Below are 21,497 nucleotides of genomic sequence, written 5' to 3' on the forward strand. Positions count from 1 at the left end.
ATGAGAACATGGATCCATCATGCCTTGTTACCACTGTGCAGGCTGGTGGTGGTGGTGTAATGGTGTGGGGGATGTTTTCTTGGCACACTTTAGGCCCCTTAGTGCCAATTGGGCATCGTTTAAATGCCACGGCCTACCTGAGCGTTGTTTCTGACCATGTCCATCCATTTATGACCACCATGTACCCATCCTTTGATGGCTACTTCCAGCAGGATAATGCACCATGTCACAAAGCTCGAATCATTTCAAATTGGTTTCTTGAACATGACAATGAGTTCACTGTACTGAAATGGCCCCCACAGTCACCAGATCTCAACCCAATAGAGCATCTTTGGGATGTGGTGGAACGGGAGCTTCATGCCCTGGGTGTGCATCCCACAAATCTCCATCAAGATGCTATCCTATAAATATGGGCCAACATTTCTAAAGAATGGTTTCAGCACCTTGTTGAATCAATGCCACGTAGAATTAAGGCAGTTCTGAAGGCGAAAGGGGGTCAAACACAGTATTAGTATGATGTTCCTAATAATCCTTTAGGTGAATGTATTTTCCCCTTATTCCAATAGGGACATCACACCTGGGTCGAAATCCTGTTGAGGGTTTTCTTGAGCCTGAATAATGTGCAATGTTCCATTACGTTCTATTGGTTCCATTACACCAAGCAAGCTCAATCAAGCATAGTATAGTACGATGTATTTCAAGTTATTTTAAGTAGTAGTTGAACCCAGGCACGACTGGAACATTAACCAAGCCCAGTGTGGGGTCTGACTGTTTGTGTCCATGGAAACCACAACTGACTGAGTCTGACATTTCAAACATTTAACAAAATAAAGATTCATACGTTGATTCAGATGACCTTGTGAGTTAAATACATTGATTTTATTCCTAAATCCACCATCTGAAGTTACAGATTAAGGCCGGAACAGCATTGCCTCATTAAAGACTGGACTCTTGCTAAATGTCTTTATGCAGAACATATGAGTGAAGCGTGGAAGACATATTTTAATCTAAAAACGTCTGAAGTGTATCTATTACACGCTGAAGCCCTGATGTTAGAATCAGATCCTAGTCTCCTGTTTGATCCTCTGTAGGAAAATGTTACCCGTGACGATCCTGCCCTGAAACATGAATAAAGACCCCTTTCCATAATATAAATGCGTCTCAGCCAAACCCTAACATAGTTGGACCCACTTTGTTCGCCATAATAAACCCTTTCAGTGTGCAGTTACTGCTGTGGCAAGCAGATATCAATGCCACATGGAAGAACGATGGAAAAAATGGTGTAATACTGAGCACAGGAGGCAATCTGAACTGCAGGCCTATTCTCAGGCTGGGTTAGGGTTAGTGACATTTCTGGTAATTCCAACCTAATTCAATGGTTATTTTGGCCATTCAGTCCAAAAACAGAAGTCAAAGTGAGAGATGCTGGGGAGTGAGAATGTAACCCTGACTGCTGCAAGACGAACTGAGAGACACTTTAACTAGCATAAACACAGGGTTCATTCTACACAGGAACTGAGAGACACTTTAACTAGCTTAAACACAGGGTTCATTCTACACAGGAACTGAGAGACACTTCAACTAGCTTAAACACAGGGTTCATTCTACACAGGAACTGAGAGACACTTTAACTAGCTTAAACACAGGGTTCATTCTACACTGGAACTGAGAGACACTTTAACTAGCTTAAACACAGGGTTCATTCTACACAGGAACTGAGAGACACTTTAACTAGCTTAAACACAGGGTTCATTCTACACTGGAACTGAGAGACACTTTAACTAGCTTAAACACAGGGTTCATTCTACACTGGAACTGAGAGACACTTTAACTAGCTTAAACACAGGGTTCATTCTACACAGGAACTGAGAGACACTTTAACTAGCTTAAACACAGGGTTCATTCTACACTGGAACTGAGAGACACTTTAACTAGCTTAAACACAGGGTTCATTCTACACAGGAACTGATAGACTTTAACTAGCTTAAACACAGGGTTCATTCTACACAGGAACTGAGAGACTTTAACTAGCTTAAACACAGGGTTCATTCTACACTGGAACTGAGAGACACTTTAACTAGCTTAAACACAGGGTTCATTCTACACAGGAACTGAGAGACTTTAACTAGCTTAAACACAGGGTTCATTCTACACAGGAGCTGAGAGACACTTCAAATAGCTAAGACTCGGGATTCATTCAAGCACCACAGAGACAGACTTCATGTTGGCACTGCCCACCGAGAGGTGGTTTTTCACCTGTTTCGAATCTCAGTAAAAAATAAAGCAATATTTCAATACGTCTGCAAATTAGGTCTTTAACCCACTTACCCAAAGCCAGATGAACTAATGGCTATACTTTTTTTTTTTTATTAAATCCTATGGTTAACTACTAACAGTGCAAATCCATATTTAACACTAATACAAAGGCAAGAGGTGTTATATAGTACCTGTGTATAATACATTAAATAAATATTATATTAAATATATATTCTGGAAGGCATTTAGCAACCAGAGTTAAACTAAAAGTAGTCTCCCCCAACATAAGACACCTTTTCAAAGACACACCTTTTTATCCCAACGGCAACCAGAGGGTGTGTCCTATCACAGCCCAGTCGTCAAGGGTTACTGTTACTCCAGTAACCACAGAGCACGCAGGCACGTGTGGATCACAGTAATGTCAACCAGCACAAACAACCAATCAGAGGTCATTACAACAAAGCGATGTCATAGCCTTTCGAAATCCAGAGGAAATTGAAAATAAGCCATTAATCTCCCTGTGACATACTCAAAGGTCAAGTTACTGGTGGAAATTATGTATTTTTATTTCAATAAAAAGTACCAAATCATTGACCTTACTTACATTAAATACAGGCCTCATCAATATTCATACAATATGTATACATTATGCCTACTAATCCTTCATACACAGGCTCTACACACAATGCTCCTCTAAGTAAGAATCTCATCAATCAATCGGCCCAGTCAGTTACAGGTGTGTGGAGATTAATCATTCCCTTCAGGATGTTACAACCTTAAAATGCACAGACTTCCTCTCTAATTCTAGAATGACACTCTATATTCTAGAATTAAGAGAATTATATTTCATGTTAACAACCGTCACTGGTCTTCATCCTGACGGCTTTTTAGCAGAACTCCTGCATAATATTTAGCATGGCGCCAGGCCAATGACCATATAAACTGGGAAGCGGGACTGGGAAGCGGGGGGACTGGGATGCGGGGGGACTGGGAAGCGGGGGGACTGGGAAGCGGGGGGACTGGGAAGCGGGGGGACTGGGATGCGGGGGGACTGGGAAGCGGGGGGACTGGGATGCGGGGGGACTGGGAAGCGGGGGGACTGGGAAGCGGGGGGACTGGGAAGCGGGGGGACTGGGATGCGGGGGGACTGGGATGCGGGGGGACTGGGAAGCGGGGGGACTGGGAAGCGGGGGGACTGGGAAGCGGGGGGACTGGGACATAATGGTGGTTAGCTTGCGGAAAGACTAAAGCATTCAGAATTTGAAAAACGTACCATTCTGGAAATCCAACACTACTGTTGTTTGCTCCTTGGGGTTTCAGGCCAGGTGTCTCTGTAAAAGCACTTTGTGACAACTGCTGTTGTAAAAAGGGCTTGATAAACCCATTAGATTGATTGATTGGCCCTGGTTCAAGGGCTGATGAGAACCACGTGATCGACGGACAGCATCAATGTGTTTTGGGGGATACGGCACAACTATATAGTGGTGATCTGTGTGTGTGTGTGTGTGAGAGAGAGAGAAAGAGAGAGAGAGTGTGATAGAGAAAGGTCGTTATTCAAACATAGCTCTCTGTCCATGCCAGAGGTAGGAGCAGCAGAAGGAGCAGCGGCTCATTTCCATTCAGGGAGTTAGGTCAGCGTTCCTCTGTGACGTTCACCACCTTCATCATTCACCAGGACTCCTGCTTCCACACTCCCAGACTACTGACTGCCCTGGGGGGGACCACTGACTGTCTCGGGTTCCTGGAGCCGGTGTTACTGGAGTTAAAGACACACTAGAACTGCCTGCCTGCTACTGAGGTGAGCTCCTTTTAGTACTACTACCACCGCTTTACAGGATGGCACCCAGAACCTCAGATTATCCAGGGGTTAAGGGGTGAATTTAGTCATCAGATGGTATTCGCTTGACCGAATATCTCCTCAACTCAGAAATGTTTTAGTAGATTGTTTTCTTCTGGCAGAAAAGGTGCCCAATGATGTCTTCAAACACATTTTGCGTGATCCATTCAATAGGCAAGTGTCTCATCCTAATGTAGACACACTAGTTCATTAAATAACTGTCTTTCTGTCAATTCAAGTTGCAAATTTATCTTGATGGTTAACTGCAAGGAAAACTAAATAAACACCACGATCATTAAATATAATTTAGCCCTAAAGGCGTGTGAAATGTAAAAACAAAAGCGTTATTGGGTTTTGAAAAGAGGCTTTTTCTGATTCTAGAATATTGTATACTTTGTTAGTATTGTGCAAAACCTTCAGATTGTGTGGATTTCACTGTGTTTAAATGACCTTCTAATGACAGAATGCCACTAAATAGTTGTGGGTAGAAACAGCGATGTCAATGGAGAATTTGTGTGTTGACCAAGCCAACCCATCACTGCAAGATTTTCTCAGAGACAGAGCCTTGGGAAAGTGTGAGAAATGGGCAGCTACGTTGCTAGTTCTTTAGTACCCCACAGATGGGGAATATTATGCAAGCAGAAAAACCTTTGCATTGACTGTAATGTATCGATTCCGTTGCAATTGCAAGGAAACCTTGGTAACAAATGTAAAAAGGAAGTGCTTAAAATATTTTGGAAAACTAAAATACAGACACTAAGCATGAAACATTTATTTAATCATCCTGTTGTTGCAAGAACTTTCCTCATAACAGGAATTGTAATTTTTTACTGCACTTGATGTTTTGAAAGCGGTTCGTTTTTTATTCCCACTTAAATTCAGTCTTAACTTGGGCAATTCCACATTAACGGAATTACTCCTTGACTCTGTGTTTTTCCATTTTTGTACAACTCTTTCCCAATTGTGAGGTTATTCTACTGTATCTACGGTCCAGCTGTCCTATCCCAGGAGAGTCAAAGATAGCAGCAGGCCTTCCACCTAGGCATTCGTTCAAAGCCATTCTGTTGTTTTTCACATGGGTTTTGACAAACTCAGCTTTGCAGAAGCCCCATACACAGGTGGGGTCATAAACCTAGTGACTTATTAGTTGGTCCCAATGAAACTGGTTGGGTGTGAAGGGACGACCTATTAACCTGGGTGTAAAGGTCACAGTGATGAACGTTGAGGGGAGCAGAGGCTACAAAGTGGATGGCAGAGTGTTAACTTACATCTAAACTTATAAAAGAGCGTTCAGCATCACAAAGTGATTAATGTAAACCGAGAATGTTTGGTTCCAAGTATCAGACCTTGAGGAACACCTGTTGAAAACGCATTGTACACATTAGTCAGAAAATAGACCAAGCTAAACAGCTCTCTGGGAACCCAATGCAGGTTATGGAGTCTATTAACAGGGATGCAGTGGTTGACAGAGTCAAAGGCTTAATGAATTACAGAGTCAAAGGCTTAATGAATTACAGAGTCAAAGGCTTAATGAATTACAGAGTCAAAGGCTTAATGAATTACAGAGTCAAAGGCTTAATGAATTACAGAGTCAAAGGCTTAATGAAATACAGAGTCAAAGGCTTAATGAAATACAGAGTCAAAGGCTTAATGAAATACAGAGTCAAAGGCTTTTGCCAAATCAATAAAGGCAGCAGCACAGTACTGTTTTATGTCTAAAGCTGATATGTTGTATAGGACCTTTGAAGATGCTGAGATGCACCCATGGCCAGGCTCTGAAGCCTGACTGTTAAGGCACCACTGTGGGACTCCAGTATTAGACTCTAGGAGAAATGTGCGGTGTCCTGAATCTTTTTTTCCCCCATCAATCTACACACAATACCCAATTACAACAAAGCAAAAAAAACTTTTTTAGAAATGGGTGCCAATCAATTGGCTTTTTACTAGGAATTGCTTTTTACTAGGATTCATTTTTGCCACTCTACCATAAAGACCTGATTGTTAGAGTGCTGCAGATGTGGTTCTCCTTCTGGAAGGTTCTCCCATCTCTCCAGAGAAACTCTGAAGCTCTGTTAGAATGGCCATTGAGTTCTTGGTCACCTACCTGACCAAAGCAAGGAGGCCCAGTTACTTAATTAGGCATGACAGCCTGCTGTAAATCAAAGCCTTTAAAAAACATTATACGGTTGAAAGTGATTTAAAAAATTGTTTCCCCTAAATATAGCTGGAATGTGCTTTAATCTAAATATTAGCTTTAATCTGACACATCCTTGTGCTTCTATAAACTTCAAATGTTGGTAGTCATGGGTCATGGGAAATTGCAGTTTCCTTTCCATGGAAACTGTAACTTGCCCTAACAAAGAATAAATCAACCCCTAACAAAAATATATTATATTTCTAATGCTTGTGGCATTTCCCATCTACTTGGTATTCCTTTCATGAAGCCTTAAACTGGCACAAATTCAAATGGGCCATCTACAATATAAACAATATGCAGGGCTAGTTACCATATTAGAGCTAGAAATCCTATGAATCATACAAATCCTATTTCTGTACAGTTCTGAATCATCATTAATCAAAGAGATCATAACAGAGGATTTGAACTGCCTTCCAGTGCAGCCCAGGACATCACTTTCACAGACACTTGGCAGCAACCTTTCATGTCTAGCAAGGCTTGAATACAATCCACCTCTGACTGTTCAGTGTCTCTCTCTTCTAACAACTCAAACTCAGAAAACCCTCATATGACCTATAGTAGCTTTGCTTTGTAGAACCATTCAGAAAGCTAACAAGCTACAAGCATTCGCTACCAGCTTGCCAGATCAGGATATAATCATACCGTTTTCTGGTCGCACTGGTGCTACTAAATAAAATTCTAGCTGTCACAAATATATTTAATTAAATTGTTATTCGGTAGTGCCCAATACAGTAGAGCCCAATACAGTAGAGCCCAATACAGTAGTGCCCAATACAGTAGAGCCCAATACAGTAGAGCCCCTACTTCCAGGGTCTACGTCACAGAGTCGGACATCTTGTTTTTCAGGTCTGGTAGTCTACATCTTGTTTTCCAGATCTGGTAGTCTACATCTTGTTTTTCAGGTCTGGTAGTCTACATCTTGTTTTTCAGGTCTGGTAGTCTACATCTTGTTTTTCAGGTCTGCTAGTTTTCATCAAGGTGTCTAACATCTTGTTTTTCTGGTCTGCTAATCTACATCAGGGTGTCTAACATCTTGTTTTCCAGGTCTGGTAGTTTACATCAAGGTGTCTGACAGCTGGTTTTCCAGGTCTGGTAGTTTACATCAGGGTGTCTAACATCTTGTTTTTCAGGTCTGGTAGTCTACATCATGGTGTCTGACAGCTTGTTTTTGAGGACTGGTAGATACTTCATGATGTCGGACAGCTGGTTTTTCAGGTCTGGTAGTCTACAGCATGGTGATTGACAGATTGTTTTTCAGGTCTGGTTGCCAACAACCATGAGAAGATTCCTGCTCTTCCTGCTGCTGTGTCTGCTGGCTTTGTGCCACGCCAGGCCCTACAAGCCAATCAACGTCCTGGACATCATGAGGGACCATGACATCATGATGCAGGACACAGATGATGACGACGATGAAGATGAGAATGATGATGATAACTTCATCCCAGACTGCCCCGTGGCTTGCCACTGCTTACTGAGGGTGGTGCAATGTTCTGATTTTGGTAACAATATTTTACACTATTACACACAACTGTTCTAATACACATTACTACCGCCCTATTTCACATTACTAATGTCATATTACAGATCACTACTGTCCTATTACACACTACTGTCCTATTACACATCTTTACTGTTCTATACCTCACTCTACAGTCCTATTACATCTCACTACAGATCAGACTTAACATCTTATTACATACATATTAGCCCTAACCTTCTATCTTAAACTCACTATTCGTAGCATTCTTTTATGAACTAATTTTGACAATTCGCTACCTATCTGTGACGTTATTCACACATAAAAAACAGAGCACATTTTCAATGCCAATCAGCTGATGGTATTTCCTGGTCTCCACAGGGTGGCTGTCTGTGCCCGAGCAGATCCCCAGTGAGACGTTGATGATTGACCTACAGAACAATGACATCACGGAGATCAAGGAAGATGACTTCAAAGGCATGAACAAGCTTTATGTGAGTTTGAACCGGTTAACTTATCACTTGAATGTGAAAATTCAGACACATAATGGCCTCCATGAAACATAATGGCCTTGAGGAAACAATGACTTAGCCTTACACTGCAAAACCTGACCTAGCCTTACACTGCAAAACCTGACCTAGCCTTACACTGTAAAACCTGACCTAGCCTTACACTGTAAAACCTGACCTAGCCTTACACTGTAAAACCTGACCTAGCCTTACACTGTGAAACCTGACCTAGCCTTACACTGTGAAACCTGACCTAGCCTTACACTGTAAAACCTGACCTAGCCTTACACTGTGAAACCTGACCTAGCCTTACACTGTGAAACCTGACCTAGCCTTACACTGTGAAACCTGACCTAGCCTTACACTGTAAAACCTGACCTAGCCTTACACTGTAAAACCTGACCTAGCCTTACACTGTAAAACCTGACCTAGTCTTACACTGTAAAACCTGACCTAGCCTTACACTGTAAAACCTGACCTAGTCTTACACTGTAAAACCTGACCTAGTCTTACACTGTACCAGCAGAGGTAGAGACTGATTATGTTGAACACAGCGAAAAAATACTAATACAGGGCTTTCCAACCCTGTCCCTGTTGAGCTATTCTCCTGTACATTTTATCACACTCCAATCTAGCACCCCTGATTCTACTAATCAACAAGTTGATTTAGCTGAGTAAGGTTAAGTACAAATGGAGTTTGAGCAAGCCTTATTTCCATCCCTGCACTTAAAGCCCCACCTCCATCCCTGCACTTCAAGCCCCACCTCCATCCCTGCACTTCAAGCCCCACCTCCATTCCTGCACTTCAAGCCCCACCTCCATTCCTGCACTTCAAGCCCCACCTCCATTCCTGCACTTCAAGCCCCACCTCCATCCCTGCACTAGCTTGTTCAGTATCTGTCGATTGAAGTACAGTTACAGCACAATCACAAGAGCTGGTCTACCTGGGGTCTGGTGTATCTAGACCCCATCAAGTCCATTGTGAAAACTCCAGGTGTTGCTGTATATCTTGTATGTCTTCCATATTCCCAGGCCCTGTTCCTGGTTAACAACAAGATCTCGAAGATCCATCCCAAGGCCTTCCGTGACTTGGAACGGCTGAAGCTGTTGTACCTATCCTACAACCACATCACCCAGATACCTGCCAACCTGCCCAAGAACATTCTGGAGCTACGTATCCACGACAACATGATCAGCAAGGTCCAGAAGGAGGCCTTCAAAGGACTCAAATCACTGCATGTCCTGGGTACGGAGCCGCTTCTACAGCCCCCAAGATACTACTCCCCCCATAGAAACGATCTGGTCTGAAGGAATACTCTAGAGCCATTTTAATCCCAGTTCTGGCCAAAAGTCCGGTTCTGGTTATTGTGCGCCAAACCAGAATCGCCACCTAGTGACTATCAAATAACATAAAAAAAACCAAATCCTTAACAAATACATATACTTCACCACCCTGTGAGGCATGTCTGTCTGGAGCAGAGTACCATAATAAGAATATGATCTCCTTTGAAAACAAATGTTTCTAGACTGTAGGGTTATTAATGAATCTGTAACTGGCTAACCATCTCCTATATGTACCGACTGATCAGAGATGAGTGCTAACCCGTTAACGAACAACGGTATCGAGCTGGGAGCATTCGATGACATGGAAGCCCTCTACATTAGGATCGCCGAAGCTCGGCTCACAGCCATACCCAAAGGTAAACAAACGCTGCCAGATCAATATTGTATTTCTCAAACAACTTCCTCAATACTGTACACACCTTCGGAGGAATTACAGTTGTGCTCAAAAGTTTGCACACCCTTAGAAAATTGGTAATTTATGTACCATTTGGAAAGAAAAAGTGAGTGAGCAGGCAAAACACATGTTTTATTTCTTATTGGATTCACATTCAACTGTAGGTCATAACAGAATGGCAATCATAAAACAAAACATGGCAACAAAGTCTGCATACCCTTAGTTCTTAATCATACAAAGTCTTTGGTCGTCTTGCAAGAACTGCACGTTTTGAGCCCCTGAGTGGCTCGATGATATTAAGGTCAGGAGACTGTGATGGCCACTCCAGAACCTTTGCCCTTTTCTGCGATAACCACTGGAGGGTCATCTTGGCCTTGTGCTTAAGGTCATTGTCATGTTGGAAAGTCCAAGAGCGTCCCATGCACAGCTTTCGCAAAGAATAATGCAAATTGTCTGCCACTATATTCAGATAACATTCACTGATGGCAAGCTGCATTCATCTTGCTGCATTCATCTTGCTGCATTCATCTTGCCATCAATTTCCACAAGATTCCCGGTGCCTTTAGAGATCCCACCAGCTCCCATCTTTTGTGGCACTGCCGCAGTAAAGGCTTCTCACTGGCAACTCGACCATGCAGCTAATTTTTGTTCAAGTATTGTCGTATTGTGCTCCTTGAAACAACCACATCGTCTTTTACCAGAGTAGCCCGAGGTTACCTGTGGGTTTTTCTTTGTATCCTGAACAATTCTTATGGCAGTTTTGGCTGAAATCTTTCTTGGTCTACCTGACCTTGGCTTGGTATCAATAGATTCCCGAATTTTCCTGTTCTTAGTATGTGATTGAACAGTACTGAATGGCATTTGCAAGGCTTTGGATATATTTGTATATCCTTTTCCATCTTTATAAAGTTCCATTATCTTGTTATGCCGTTCTTTTGACAATTCTTTTCTGCTCCCCATGGCTCAGTATATTGCCTGCTCAGTGCATCCATGTGAGAGCTAACAAACTCATTGACTATTTATACACAGACACTAATTGCAATTTAAAAAGCCACAGGTGTGGGAAATTCAACTTTAATTGCCTTTTTCACCTGTGTGTGTCACCTTGTGTGTCTGTAACAAGGCCAAACATTCAAGGGTATGTAAACTTTTGATCAGGGCCATTTAGGTGATTTCTGTTTTCATTATGATTTAAAAATGAGCCAAAGAACTATGTGATTCATATGATCACTATCCTTGAATAAAAGTCTGCTAGGGTATGCAAACATATGAGCACAACTGTATTTCATTCCAAATGTTTATCCAGGACCATTTCATTGTACTTCTCATATGAGCGCTTAGCAGAAACTGATCTGTTGGAAGTATCTGCCAAGTGTTTCCAGATGTCCACTGGATACCTCTAGGGGTCTGTCTGATCATTAATAAAACTATGACATACAAGTAGGCCACCGTTTGGCCAGCTCTTCTTCAAGAGTTTACAATTACACACAATGGCATTTTTCAAATGGTCCAATGAAGATACAAGCTGTAGGTGTGGTTGTTATCTTATGAAAGTGAGATTTTACTGGGAAATCCCTTAAATAAACCACTATAACGTTGTGACTGCTTTTCAGACCTCCCATCAACCATCACTGAGCTTCACTTGGATTACAACAAGATAGCAAAGGTGGAAATTGAGGACTTTTTTAGATATAAAAAACTAAAGAGGTAAAACACAACACATGAGCAAACCCTGCCATGAGGGATTTAGATGAATCTTGGTATTATGAACCAGAAAGACTGACGCTGTGTTGCTCCTGAATGTGTTCACAGACTGGGCCTTGGTTTCAACCAAATCAAGTCTGTTGAGAACGGAAGCCTGGCCAGTATACCCAACGTCCGTGAGATCCACTTAGACAACAACAAGCTGAAGAAGGTTCCACCTGGCCTCAATTCACTCAAGTATCTCCAGGTACCAAATTCACCTTTTTAAGGGCTTTTGAACTAATTAATTGCTCAACTTGATACAACACCAACAAGTTTGGAGTAATTGAATTGTTGCTAGGCCCTACTGAACACATTGGTGATGATTGGTCCCACTCCAGCAAGAGCAGATAATTAATTGTTTGGTCTCCATTCCTCCAGGTGGTGTACCTGCATGCTAACAGCATCAGCAGTGTGGGGGTCAATGACTTCTGCCCTGTGCGCTCTAGCCTGAAAAAGACCCCGTTTACAGGCATCAGTCTTTTCTCCAACCCTGTGAAATACTGGACTATACAGCCAGCCACATTCCGCTGTGTGTCTGGACACAGGGGCCTACAGCTGGGGAACAACAGAAGGAAGTAACAGTCAGTCACACACACACACAATGTCAGTACTCCATCATCTTCGTTGTCCTCACGGAATCACTGGTATTTCTGAACCATAGAAATTCTGTGTTAGCAGGTCTGTTTATCCAGGCTCTGGTGTAGATCTGACAGCCCTGGATAGGTGGAAACAAAATGTCCGCTATGTCCCAGTCAGATCTACACCAGTGAGGGGAGACGACTAGAATTAGGTGACTATCGCGATCACAAGCCAACCTATAGAGCCTCCTGGTGGTAAACATCGGCAATAAATCATTTTTTAATTAAAAATGGATCTTTGTACAGATCATATTCCAAACCAGTTGGTTATTCATTGTTTATTCTATTTCTTAGCTGTTTCTTCTCAATGTATTATAGGATTAGCCCTCGTAACTGTGGGATTTGTTCTCTTGTATATTTTCTTTCCCTAACACACCGCATGCCACTATTATATCTGCTACATATCTGCCTAAATAAGACTAGTCACATTGGTGCTAAACATACAGAATTACAGTACTAGTCAACGTAACCTTCATCGTTTGAACACAAGTATCTATTGTAGCATACCTTATTGTTGTAATGTTACTGTATATTTATTAAGACTAAATAAACTTGAACGTCTCCTTTTCCTGTCATTTATAGGCACCATTTGTTTTCCTTGCAAGCTGCATATTCCGTGGGTTTCACGTGATATTTTCAGCAGTGAAGTCTGCCAAGAGTCAAATGAGTGACAGCCAATTGTTACACTGTTACACTGAGGTCAAAAGGAAGGCAACTCTCATTCAAATATAAAGTATGACAGAAAAATGGAATAGCCAAAGCACTCTCCAGACATGACCACCAGGTGGAGCCATTAAACCGGACATGTCAATACAATCAGCTGTATCAGAATGTACAACATGACAAAGCTCAGTAAACATATAGTATGCATGAGAATAACTTAATAAAAATTAAATGAATTAAGTTTGAGATACTGCTCAGACTTCTTTGATAAAGTAGGTTTGAGCTATTGCTCCAACTCAGACTGCTCTGACATACCACTGGAGGGTTTGTGAGAGGTTGTTCTGTGAAGACTGGACATCTGTGCTAAAATTCCCCACTTTGTGGCGTATGTTTGGCCCAGTATTTAGTGGCAAGGGTGGGTATCATTGTAACACCCGATCTGGAGTTACAACCTTGTACCTGTAGTTTCAAATCTTCTCCATCACTACTGCTCATTACATGTTCAGTTGAACACAACATATAAATGACTAGGGTGGAGGATTTAGACAAGGGGACAGAACTGCTGTGTTTTGTCTCCATATTGGCATAAGTCCTGCAGCGAACCTGCTGTAGTCATGCTACAGTTACTTCAAACAAAACCATGTGCACTCAAGACCCTGCACTGACCTACAGGTGCAGAGTTTACAGTGAACCACTTGAAATTCAAAGTCCGTCGCCCATTCTCTGTCTTCTCTGGTATTTACACTCACCACCACCCTGTGAGACATGTCTGTCTGGAGTTAGCTGGTCAAACCACCCCCACCCTGTGAGACATGTCTGTCTGGAGTTAGCTGGTCAAACCACCACCACCCTGTGAGACCTGTCTGTCTGGAGTTAGCTGGTCAAACCACCACCACCCTGTGAGACATGTCTGTCTGGAGTTAGCTGGTCAAACCACCACCACCCTGTGAGACATGTCTGTCTGGAGTTAGCTGGTCAAACCACCACCACCCTGTGAGACATGTCTGTCTGGAGTTAGCTGGTCAAACCACCACCACCCTGTGAGACATGTCTGTCTGGAGTTAGCTGGTCAAACCACCCCCACCCTGTGAGACATGTCTGTCTGGAGTTAGCTGGTCAAACCACCCCCACCCTGTGAGACATGTCTGTCTGGAGTTAGCTGGTCAAACCACCCCCATCTGTAGCTGTTCTAGAATACAACACTGATCACACAGACAGCTCCTCCCTCAAATGGCAGCCATCAATTCAGGCAGTCAATTCAAAAAGTGAACTGAAATTCTAATTTCATAGTCACTAAAAAGGTTAAAAGTCATCCAACCTATGTTTGTGTGTCTAGATAAGCGCTGTATTATAACAAACGTTTTACATATTTTACACATTTCATGATATCCCATTTGTGATGAACGCCCTGATTTATTGGAGCAACTACCAGAGGACCTGGGACAGTCAATGTCGAGACGTGTTCTCCAAATCATATCCACCCGTCGTTTAGGATCTTATCACCTTATTTGCTCGAACAGGAAGACTAGACCAAGTCTTTAGAACCAGAGGACACGCATCATCTGGTCTTCAACCTTGATTGGGTCTCACAGGTGCCCCAGCCAGCCACAAGGAGTCGCCAGAGTGTGACGAGACCAGGGAACCATAGTCGCATCAAGGCAGAGACTGCACCATTCAAACGGCTATGAAATGTTATTATTCTTTGCTCCACCTATTTAAGTTAGAATATGGAAAATGCCTGAAATAGCAAACTGCAAGTGAATATTAATTAAAAGGAGCTAAGTTCAAAATCACGACCCAAATCATGAAAATATTTAGTTTCTTTTTTTCTACCTCCAAAAGAAACAAGCAACCCGGCGGTTTTCTCGTGTTAATCACAGGGTCTTGGACGGTCTCGGCTGTGTGAAGCCAAGCAGCATAGAGGCAATACAGCTTAGTCACAAATAGCACCCTATTCCTGGTCTAGTGCACTTCTTTTGCCCAGGGTCCATTGGGATCTAGTCAAAGGTAGTGCACTAGATTGAGAATGGGGTTCCACTTGGGACACATGTCCTGTCTGCTCAGAGCTCTGTAGGAAACATATGGAAAAGATCTGGTGTTTGGCCGGGCCTCCGGAGCGCTGCCACGTCTCACATACCGCTCAGACACTCCACAGCGGAGTGGAGAGTACTGATGGACCCCTATGAAAACAACATGTTTTAAACCCAGCGCCGGACCACCAGGTTTGACCCCAGCTATGTACATGGGGAGGGCGCCCAGTCTTACCCAGTCAAGCCCCACAGCCAAGCATCCCAACCCCGCCAGCCTAGCCCAGAGTCAGGAGCCGACGTGGTCTTCGGCACACTTCAAAGCCACCGATCTCCTGGTAAAACAATGTGATAAAACTACCCGCAGGTCTTTAACAGTCCAGGTGAAGTAGAGCTCTACTGTCATGTTCCGACTGGTTCTGGGTGAAGTAGAGCTCTACTGTCATGTTCCGACTGGTTCTGGGTGAAGTAGAGCTCTACTGTCATGTTCCGACTGGTTCTGGGTGAAGTAGAGCTCTACTGTCATGTTCCGACTGGTTCTCCTATGTGGTTTCAGTCAGCGGCGGACTACGGTCTCCGCGGCCGTCTAGGCATGACCCAGAAATGGCACCTTATTTTCCACCTTATATTAAATTACAGTGTATTACATATTATATAATATTCAGTGTATTACATATTATATAATATTCAGTGTATTACATATTATATAATATATAGTGTATTACATATTGTAGTATGTTGACAGTGTGTGTGTGAGAGAGTTGTGTACTGAATGTGTGTGTGTCTGTGTTGATTGTGTGTTGTGTGTTGAGTGTGTGTGTTGAGTATGTGTGTGTTAAGTGTGTGTGTTGAGTGTGTGTGTGTGTTGAGTGTGTGTGTTGAGTGTGTGTTGTGTGTTGACAGTGTGTTGAGTGTGTGTGGTTCCAGTCATCAGTTGTTTGGGTTTAAGGGGAAAAAACATTCTTTACATTCTCAAACAGCTCTATTTCAACCACATGGAGCTCAACACCAAAACTCTCATTTCAAACAATAACATCCAGTTATCAAAATGACCTTTGGAATGGACGTCGTTTTGATTAAACCAAAGACCCGAGGATGAACAGAAACAAGACCAAAGCACCGATGCTAGCCACTGATCCAGAAAATGCTCCAGAGGTCTAGGGAGTGTTAACACAGGACTACTCACATGCTGCACGTCTTTTGACAAGGCCCTGGGGCCCTCTACACGAAGGCCACAGGAGGTGCATTATAGCAAACAGGCATACGTAATAGCGTTTACTAACAGTGCATTCTTCAAAAATAAATAATTTTCCATTTGTATTCTGCTAAGCACAGTTGAATCCAGTTACCAGAATCTGTTGTTTCTCCTGGTAAGACGTGTGTGTGTGTGTGTGTGTGTTTGGTGTGTGCTGATGGCCCTGAAAATTATATAAACAGTCTAGAGTCCAAAGTTGTGAATATAACCTTCCCAGTCAAGAGAACGTCAACATTATTCTAGGGGTAGTAAGTGTTTATTTTGATGAGGTAGTAAATGCTACAGATGGTAACAGGTACTGAGGACATCCAGGGGAGTGCAGACAGGTGTGTCTTTGTGTTGTGCTGGTGACAACATTAACTCTTCACACTGAATAGGTTCCAAACAGAACTAAAACAGACTGTAATAAGACGGACTACTTGAACAACTCCAATGAGAAACAGTTTTCTTTCCACTGCAAAACATTTTGCTACAAATTCCCCACCATGCTACCTTTTACATGGCACTACTTCTGACCAGAGTTCCTATGAAAAGGGAAATGGTTTGGCTTCTTCAGACAAGCCTGCTTTGTGCTACAGAGAGGACCTCTGGTGTCTCTCCTGGACCAAACATCACACAAGTGCAAAAGATGGATTCTGAGATTTTCTTTCTTCATATAACTGCGCGTTTAAACCACCTATTTGGGTCTGGATGAATAATATGTTGTTTATATGTGCATTATCTATAAATGGATTCACGGTCATCCCTCAGTCAGCCATGGAATTAAGTTTTAAACTAAGTGGTCTTGACAGCGTTGATGTGATACTGTAGGTGGATTTACAAGTTTAAAAATATTCACCACATATCACTTCATATTTACCGACAGAAAAATGTGGCTACTGATCCTGCCTAAAATGTTATTTTTTTTATATAATGAGTCACAGTTTTATAGCTTTTCCCCCTGATTACCTTTAGTGGTTTTCTGGCCCCAGCTGGTCTTACATTCAGACAACAGAAATGCAGGAGAGGTATTATCTCAATGTTTTGCGTATTAAATGGCATGACTGAGCTGTTTTCCATATGCATGGCCCTGGAATCTAGTCCCAGAAGACTGCAGGGTCTGATGGGTAAAACAGAAGAGAGCCAGCGTCCACCCGAGTCGACACACAGCAAAAAGAAAACTATGTGCACAACCAAATATATCATAGGACATGGGAGAAGAGCTGTATAAATAAAACATCAATTTGTGTTTTACTTAAGTTTGAGCCAGAGTAAAACAACCCTTTGCAATGTGACGCAATGCTAGTTTTGACTAGCGTTTATTGTGCTTTGTCCAAGCAGATGTAATGATCAGGATATCAGACTCAGTATTTTCTGCTGTTAGTATAACCAGAGATGTCAAGTCTGTTTTGGATTGAGGCACCGCATTTTGGAGAGGGACAAGGTGTTCTGTTCTCCTGCTAAGACAAAGACGCTATTACTTGAAAGGTCTGTAATAAACCATTTACAAACCCTTTCCAGGACATTCATACATACTTTACAAGGACTATACCATATATAAGGCCTACACATGTAAAATAGGGGGGCCTGGTGGAAAAAGGTTTGAAACTCCTGAGCTACAGAATATAAAGTACAGAGAACAATGTCAAGGAAGAATTTTGAAACCCTAGAATATAAAGGTGGAAAGCCATAGACATTAGTTTTGTACTGGTAATCAAAAAACAAAAATAACTCCAACCAATTCAGCATTATGTTACATAATGAAGGAACAATCAAAGTTAATTACAACCTTCTGTAGATCTCAGCATGTTATGGGGAATTTATAATCTATATTGTCCTCACTGGGTCAGAACAGACATGGGAAAGATCATGTTGTTGTATGTGGGGGAAATAAAGACACCGCCACTATTAAGTTCAGGTTTTAGCCTCAGAAACCCTGACAACTGCTGAGCTGAGAGCCTGAACTGGGAAAAACTCCACATACAGTCAGGGGGGAAATTATTTGATCCCCTGATGATTTTGTACGTTTGCCCACTGACAAAGAAATTATCAGTCTATAATTTTAATGGTTTATTTGAACAGTGAGAGACAGAATAATAACTTTTTGTAAATTGATTTGCATTGTTATGAGTGAAATAAGTATTTGATACCCTCTCAATCAGAAAGATTTCTGGCTCCCAGGTGTCTTTTATACAGGTAACAAGCTGAGATTAGGAGCACTCCCTTTAAGAATGTCCTCCTAATCTCAGCTTGTTACTTGTATAAAAGACACCTGTCCACAGAAGCAATCAATCAATCAGATTCCAAACTCGCCACCATGGCCAAGACCAAAGAGTTGTCCAAGGATGTCAGGGACAAGAATGTGGAACTACACAAGGCTGGAATGGGCTACAAGACCATTGCCAAGCAGCTTGGTGAGAAGGTGGCAACAGTTGGTGCGATTATTCGCAAATGGAAGAAACACAAAAGAAATGTCAATCTCCCTCGGTCTGGGGATCCATGCAAGATCTCACCTTGTGGAGTTGCAATGATCATGAGAACGGTGAGGAATCATCCCAGAACTACATGGGAGGATCTTGTCAATGACCTCAAGGCAGTTCGGACCATAGTCACCAAGAAAACAATGGTAACACACTATGCCGCTCATGAAAGCACATGTACAAGCCCGTCTGACGTTTGCCAATGACATTTTTTTGTCACAATGGTGCGGTAAAGCGAATGCAATACCGCCCCCGCTGCTCCGATTCTCCGGCCAATCTCCCGCTCCATTGTCCCCTCACTCGCGAACCAGACCCTGAGATACTTGAACTCCTTTACTTGGGGTAACACCTCATTCCCTACCCGGAGGAGGCACTCCATCGGTTTCCTGCTGAGAACCATGGCCTCAGATTTAGAGGTGCTAATCCTCATCCCAACCGCTTCACACTCGGCTGCGAACCGGTCCAGTGAATGCTGAAGGTCACAGACCGTTGATGCCATCAGGACCACATAATCCGCAAAAAGCAGCGATGAGATCCCCAGGGCACCGAACTGCAACCCCTCCCCACTCGGACTACGCCTCGATATCCTGTCCATAAAAGTTACAAACAGGATTGGTGACAAAGCGTAGCCCTAGTGGAGGCCAACCCCCACCTGGAACGAGTCCGACTTACTACCGAGAACCCGAACACAGCTCTCACTTTGGACATACAGGGATTGGATAGCCCTCAGAAGGGACCTCCTCACCCCATACTCCCGCAGCACCTCCCACAGTATCTCCCGGGGGACCCGGTCATACGCCTTCTCCAGATCCACAAAACACATGTAGACTGGATGGGCATATTCCCAGGCCCCCTCCAGGATCCTTGCAAGAGTAAAGAGCTGGTCGGTTGTTCCGTGAAAATGGGTCGTGGATGGGTATTCCAGCATGACAATGGCCCAAAACACACGGCCAATGCAACAAAGGAGTGGCTCAAGAAGAAGCAGATAAAGGTCCTGGAGTGGCCTAGCCAGTCTCCAGACCTTAATCTCAGACAATCTGTGGAGGGAGATAATTTTTTCCCTCACTGTAACTCAGGATTCCATGTTCAAGATAAATAGAACAAGTGGGAAAGGGTAAGATTCACAGGTTCTCTCCCTTCATTCCTGTTAGCATATGAAATCAAGTCCTACGACAACAGGAGAAAGTAAACTCCAATTGCATGTGGCTACACCAACTGAAGTGGCTAAACCAACTCCAGATTTGCTCCGATTGGCTCACGCCATATGTCTATTTCACCGTTTAAAAACCCATAATCCTCCACCAGCCCCAACATCATTTCTGTCACTTTCTGGCCTCCGCCACCCTGTCAGGCTCCCAGCCCACCTAGAGAGAGCAGCTGCACGTTGTAGTCATCAGAGATCTTGATGAAGAGCTACTGGCTGCCGGTCTCCCTGGACATACCATCTTCTTTCCCCAAATACTGCCTATAAAGATATGTCCTGTCATCTGAAGATATGGAAGCCAACTGCTGAAGGAAAATCCACCAGACATCTGTATGCGTCCTTCTGCATTGAGTGCAATTTAATGTTCATTTGTCAATTCAGTTTTATTTTCTTATTGAAAATGGGGGTGGGGCATTCAATTGCTTTGTCTTGATATCAAATGCCTCTGGCCAGGTTATCATTGAAGATGGCAACTGGTTCTCATTGAAATTACGTATATGAATAACAGTTAAATAACAATAGCTAAAATAGAAGTGCAAACATGGGGATCACATTAGGGAAAATACATTCTAATGCATTTTCTATGGCCTTAAACATGAGCATTTCTAGAATGTTAGAAAGCCTAAGGTTCTGGAGGTTATCTTCCACAGGCTCCTTGGCCTTCGTATGTTCTCCTGGTCCCTCTCACATCTCTCTGTGCTGCCTTCCTGTTCCCTCCTTAAGTGGGTGACGTGAGGCTGCATCCCTAAAGACGTTTCATGACGGTTCAATCTGCTGCTTCACCTAGAATTGCTACAATGTGTTTTACGATCTCTGAAGACCTGCCGGAACGTATTGCTACATCGGTTTACAGATGTCTGAAGGACCAGGCTCAGTGATTAATCTAGTGTCAACACCACACGCCCCATCTATTCATGATGTACAGCGTCTCAGCACATATGTCCGATATTTAGACACTTTATTGAGATCCAATTTGGTACTTCTGTGGCTTTGTCAACCATCTGGGTATTCTGTCCCACTCCAGATGAAATCAAGCAGCTAGTACTGTTCAGTTGCCCGATAACCAGCCCAACAGACCCTGTCAACCTCATCACTTGTCCAGGTCATCTCTAGAGGCCCTTCACCATTCCTCCATTTCCTCATCCCTGTCATTGGAGGCAACACAACACAGGCAGGGTAGCAGAGACAAAACTACTTTTAAAATACCTACAGTATTTATTTAGGCCTATTTAAGAGCAAGCAAGCAATGAGTTCCTCAAACTCATTTGACCTGCTTCAATCACTCTTGTTACTCTGGCCAGACACTCCTACACATCTTCATGGTGCTATCTGGCATCAAACCAGTTGGAAAGAGGAGTTGGAGACAGTTTGTAATGCAGAGTAAAAAAGCAAAACAAGTGTTTATAACTAACACTAAAACACCTGGCATGTCATTATTTTTTCCACTTTTGGGGGGGGGGGGGGGGGGGGGGAGGATTAGATTCAGCTTTA

The 21,497-nt window shown here is 43.0% G+C and overlaps 2 protein-coding genes across 2 annotated transcripts in view; one reads left to right on the plus strand and one right to left on the minus strand.

Annotated features, from left to right (window-relative positions):
* Positions 1–21,497, minus strand: part of cenpp (centromere protein P) — an 80,641-nt gene that overhangs the window by 25,389 nt on the left and 33,755 nt on the right. The window lies entirely within an intron of this gene.
* On the plus strand, positions 3,835–12,978 carry aspn (asporin (LRR class 1)). The gene is made up of 8 exons (XM_010874945.3): positions 3,835–4,054; positions 7,549–7,789; positions 8,149–8,261; positions 9,309–9,522; positions 9,866–9,976; positions 11,628–11,721; positions 11,827–11,965; positions 12,139–12,978. Exons 2-8 carry the CDS (start codon positions 7,567–7,569, stop codon positions 12,337–12,339), a joined length of 1,095 nt encoding a protein of 364 aa, XP_010873247.2. The 5' UTR covers positions 3,835–4,054; positions 7,549–7,566; the 3' UTR covers positions 12,340–12,978.

Source organism: Esox lucius, chromosome 2, assembly GCF_011004845.1.
Source record: "Esox lucius isolate fEsoLuc1 chromosome 2, fEsoLuc1.pri, whole genome shotgun sequence".
Lineage (NCBI taxonomy): Eukaryota > Metazoa > Chordata > Actinopteri > Esociformes > Esocidae > Esox > Esox lucius.

Coding starts and splice junctions, on each gene's coding strand:
- aspn (XM_010874945.3), top strand. CDS start 7,567: ATGAGAAGATTCCTGCTCTTCCTGCTGCTGTGTCTGCTGGCTTTGTGC. Junction 8,262..9,308: donor AAGGCATGAACAAGCTTTAT/GTGAGTTTGAAC, acceptor CCATATTCCCAG/GCCCTGTTCCTGGTTAACAA. Junction 11,722..11,826: donor AGATATAAAAAACTAAAGAG/GTAAAACACAAC, acceptor ATGTGTTCACAG/ACTGGGCCTTGGTTTCAACC.